This window comes from Melospiza melodia, unplaced genomic scaffold, assembly GCF_035770615.1.
Source record: "Melospiza melodia melodia isolate bMelMel2 unplaced genomic scaffold, bMelMel2.pri scaffold_28, whole genome shotgun sequence".
Taxonomy (NCBI): Eukaryota; Metazoa; Chordata; class Aves; order Passeriformes; family Passerellidae; genus Melospiza; species Melospiza melodia.
In genome coordinates this window covers 8,755,306-8,759,980 of record NW_026948600.1, presented here as the reverse complement: position 1 = coordinate 8,759,980, position 4,675 = coordinate 8,755,306, and the positions used below count along the sequence as shown (strand labels likewise).

Below are 4,675 nucleotides of genomic sequence, written 5' to 3'. Positions count from 1 at the left end.
ACAGGCCCTGGGCAGTGCCAGAGCTGGCAGGGGTCTGCAGGGCAGAGCTGAGCCACCAGGGCTGGGCTGGGCTCTGGCAGCACTGGCAGGGCCCAGCCCTGGGCACAGGGAAGCAGCTGCTGGCAGGGACAGCTCCAGGCAGCAGAGCCCCTGGCAGGCAGTGGGGGCAAAGTGCCCCCAGGCTGTGCTGGGATATTTAAAGTCCCATCCAAACCAAACTATTCCATGATTACTTTCCTTACAGATCCCCATGCCCAGGCATTGCAAATGTCCAACAGCAGCTCGATCAGCCACTTCCTCCTGCTGGCATTGGCAGACACGCGGCAGCTGCAGCTCCTGCACTTCTGCCTCTTGCTGGGCATCTCCCTGGCTGCCCTCCTGGGCAACGGCCTCATCATCAGCGCCGTAGCCTGCGGCCACCAGCTGCACACGCCCATGTTCTTCTTCCTGCTCAACCTGGCCCTCACTGACCTGGGCTCCATCTGCACCACTGTCCCCAAAGCCATGCACAATTCCCTCTGGGACACCAGGGACATCTCCTACACAGGATGTGCTGTCCAGCTCTTTTTTATTGTTTTCTGCGCTACTACAGAGTATTTCCTCCTGACCATCATGTGCTATGACCGCTACGTGTCCATCTGCAAACCTTTGCACTACGGGACCCTCCTGGGCAGCAGAGCTTGTGCCCACATGGCAGCAGCTGCCTGGGCCAGTGCCTTTCTCTATTCGCTGCTGCACACAGCCAATACATTTTCCCTGCCCCTCTGCCATGGCAATGTCCTGGACCAGTTCTTCTGTGAAATTCCTCAGATCCTCAAGCTCTCCTGTGCCAAATCCCACCTCAGGGAACTGGGGCTTCTTGCTGTAAGTGCCTGTTTGGTATTTGTTTGTTTTACATTCATTGTTTTCTCCTATTTGCAGATCTTCAGGGCAGTGCTGAGGATCCCCACTGAGCAGGGACGGCACAAAGCCTTTTCCACCTGCCTCCCTCACCTGGCTGTGCTCTCCCTGTTCGTCAGCAGTGTATCAGTTGCGTACTTGAAGCCCCCCTCCCTGTCCTCCCCATCCCTGAATCTGGCCCTGTCAGTTCTGTACTCAGTGGTGCCTCCAGCTCTTAACCCCCTCATCTACAGCCTGAGGAACCAGGAGCTCAAGGCTGCAGTGTGGAGACTGATGACTGGATGGTTTCAGAAACATTAAACTGATGACCAATTTCTGGAAATCACTTCTAATAAAATCATCTTTGATACTTCTTATTGGCTTCAGTGTGGAAGTTTGTTTTGTTTGCTTTAGTTTTTTTCTATAATCCACAAAGACATGTCATCCTTTGTGCCATTTCCCGTTTGTTTCTTTCCACCTTTATTTGTGGCCACAGACTGTGTCAATGAGGGGCTGCACTCTTGGTGGCTTTAAATAAACTAAAGGATCTCCCAGCAGAGTTTTCTGCAGAGATGCCCTTTTGTTGACTTCTCTGGGGCTGCAGCAGCAATGTCTGTGTGCAGAGCTGGGGGCAGATCAGTGCTGGCACAGCAGCTGTGCCCAGCAGCAGCCACACTTGTTGTTGCCAGTGCTGCTGCTGTGGCCCTGCCCCACTGCCCTGGTGGCCCTGGTGTTGCTGTAGGGCCTGAGTGCTCTCGGGGCCGGGCACAGCCCTGGGGGTGGCAGTGCTGGGGCTGCAGCAGGGACAGGCCATGGGCACTGCTGGGGCAGCGCTGACGCCTCAGGCCAGGCCCTGGGGGCTCCAGGCTCCTTGCCCAGGCTCTCTCAAGAACACGGCCAGGCTGATGCACAGCACAGAAAACCCCTGTGAGCAGTCCCAGGCTTGGTGTGGGCAGGCTGGGGGTAAACAGCATGGCTGGGGCTCTGCAAGGGCCCTGGGGAAGATGGGAAGGAGCAGCAGAGCAGGGGCTGATCCATCCCCAGTGTGCTGCACAGCCCAGGGCAGCGTCCCAGAGTGTCCTGATGGAGCTGCCAACAACATCCCCCCTCTGCAGCCCTGGCCTCTCCCCCAGCTCACACAGGTGCCCCATCCTTGCAGGCACAGACACGGCAGCACTGGCTCAGCAGCCCCTGTTTGCATTGCACACAGCAGGGGGAGCACCCCCATGCTGTTGCTGTGGGGACATGAACCTGAGGGAACACAAATGCCATCAGCCTGAGACAGAGTAAAGATCCATTCTGAATTAGGTGTCTAAGAAAGGTGACAAGTCTGTGAGGCCAAAGCTGAAGGAAGAACTCGCATGCCGAGACAGCAAGGAGACAGAGAAAGAAAAACAGAAAAGACCACAAGGTCGATTTGCCCCCGACTTAGAAATTCCTTTGATAAAGAAGAACTGGTGCTAAATGTCACATGGAATGAATATGTATGAACTTATCGTGAAACTGTATGCATATGCATTTGGAAGGGGGATAAAAGAACACCCGAGGTCTTCAGAGGTACGCATGCCTTTTTGGGGACTTGCGTCTGGCTCACATCGTAATAAAAGCATACCGGGCTTTACAACTTTTACAAAGTTGTGAGGTTTCTTCTTTTCTCCGCAAAACGTTATGGCGAGCCAGGCTGGAGTTCTCTGTCCTCGCAGGGGCAGGGGGGATAGACGCATCTCCTCGGCACGCCCTAGGATTTTTTCCTGGTGGGGCTCCGCTTGTCTCAACTTGCCACCTGCGAGGACAGACAAGGATCTGCTGGCCTGTGGAGGAAGATACGGTATGTACTGAGGGGCCCCCCGGGGGAAGGAAAGGAGAGCAAGGGAGTAAACCACCCAGAGACATCTGATTCAGCTGATAGAGCAGCTGTATTAGAGACGGGGTTCATCGTTCTGATAGAGTGGAACTGCTAGTGGCTCTGGGGGTGAGCCGGGTGAACCCGTGTATGTGTGTTGGGGGTTCATAGTTCTGATAGAGCAGAACTGTTGAGCCCGTGTGTGCTTTGTTTGTGTGTGTGTGATGTCCGGACACTGTGTTGCTGTATGGTTAATGTGTGCATTGTGTGGTCGGTGCACTGTGTTTCTAATCGTGCAAGTATATAAGTGTATGGTGTATAAAAGGAATAAATCTACAGTGGGGGGGGGGTCAGTACTACCCGTGTTTGAAGCAGCCGAGTGAGGCCTGAGGCGCCGGCTGCAGCAGGCTGCGGGGGCAGGGACAGAAGTGCCCCACAGAGAAGCGAGTGGAAGAATGTCAGTGATGGTATTTATCGTGTTTAAATGTAGTGATTTGTGTAGATCTGGTACATTTTAACCGTGAGTATGAGCTCAGAGAGTTCCTTTGCCTTAGATGTTTGATTTTGATTGTGTCCAAGAAAATTGATGTGAGTAAATGCTAAATTATAGTATCCTATGTTGTGTTGAGAAAAGCGAGCACTTTGAGAGATATGCCCTTTCCCAGTGGTTTTGTGTGGTGATTTTCTTCCTCTGCATTGTGGTAAGTTGATTCTCAGATTGTATAGTAGTGTTTGTGGAGATTTTAAGATTTTGTTGCAACAAGATGGTGATTTATGCTTAATTACGATAGAGTTAAAGGAATTCCAAGAATTCCCCCCCCTCACAGCAATTCAAGCCTTGGCTCTAGCGAATTCGAGATAAAGGGGGGTGCGGGTGTGAGTGTTTGTGTCTGAGGGCATATGAGTTTCGGCTGTGACTAGCACAGCCTTTTTGCAAAGCAGTAAAACAAGTGTAAGTAGACACAGGGCTTAATTAGATTGTGCAAGAAGAGAACTAAAAAAGATTGATATTTTGTTTGATCAGAATATAGTGTCTATGTCACGTTTTTGATTAGCATGCTGTGTGAGGTGACAGTGGCTGTCCCCTGGGCACAGGGACAGCTCTGGCTGCCCCGTCTCCCCAGGGAACACGGGAATGGCCTGTGAGCAAAAGCTGGATGTGCAGTTATTATTGCAGTGTGGTGTTTATGAGAAACACTGGTTTTGCTGTTCTAATAAGTGTCAGGGCACATGTAAATTAGAGGTTTCTGGTCAAGCGGATTCAGAACCTAAGGTCTTAGAACTTGTGTGTGGGAACCACATTTGATACCTGCCACCTGGAGCTGTGTGTATAGGAGGAAAGTTGAGAAACTACTGTGAAGGTCTGTAAAAAGGTTTGAGTGGAAGCGAGATAGGGCAAGGAGAAATAAATAATGAGAACTGACCAGAGCAAAGAGGTTCCTAAATTAGCCTCTTTTGGGAGGGGCTCACTGGGAGAAGGCTGCCAGTAGGAGCAGCTCAGAAAATAAAAAGATTTATAATACTTCATTGCTGTTAGTACTGTTTTAAAAGAGGAGGATAAATGGGATAGAGTTTTGTATGCTGAAATGTCTTTGTGTTTTAAGAAATCACCCAGATTTCTTGAAAAGGGAAAACAAGGCAAAGAGAAAGCAAATCAAACATGTTGTTCAGCATGCAGCATAAGATAGCGATGTATGAAATCAGGCAAGGATTATCGTGCTGAAATGCAAAGCAATCACAGTTCACAAAATGAGTACATATGATTTGCTAAAGGCTCATCCCAAAGTAAGGGAGGAAGGGTAAAGATGACCTCCCCAAAAGGGAAGAATTTTTGTTGACACAAGAGCCATATATTCAGTTTTAAATAAAACTTTAGTACCTGTGGAGAATGTTTATGTTGCAGTGTGGGGAACAACTGAACAACTGGCCAGTCTGAGAAGGCATCCTTGTGCA

At 50.4% G+C, this 4,675-nt stretch overlaps 1 protein-coding gene across 1 annotated transcript; it reads left to right on the top strand.

Annotated features, from left to right (window-relative positions):
• Window positions 1–648: 648 nt before the first annotated feature.
• On the top strand, window positions 649–2,597 carry LOC134433889 (olfactory receptor 14J1-like; the record flags this gene model as incomplete). Its single annotated transcript, XM_063182587.1, has 2 exons — window positions 649–1,101; window positions 2,583–2,597. Coding segments are annotated over 2 exons (468 nt in total), but the record flags the coding sequence as incomplete, so codon positions are not given.
• Window positions 2,598–4,675: the final 2,078 nt, after the last annotated feature.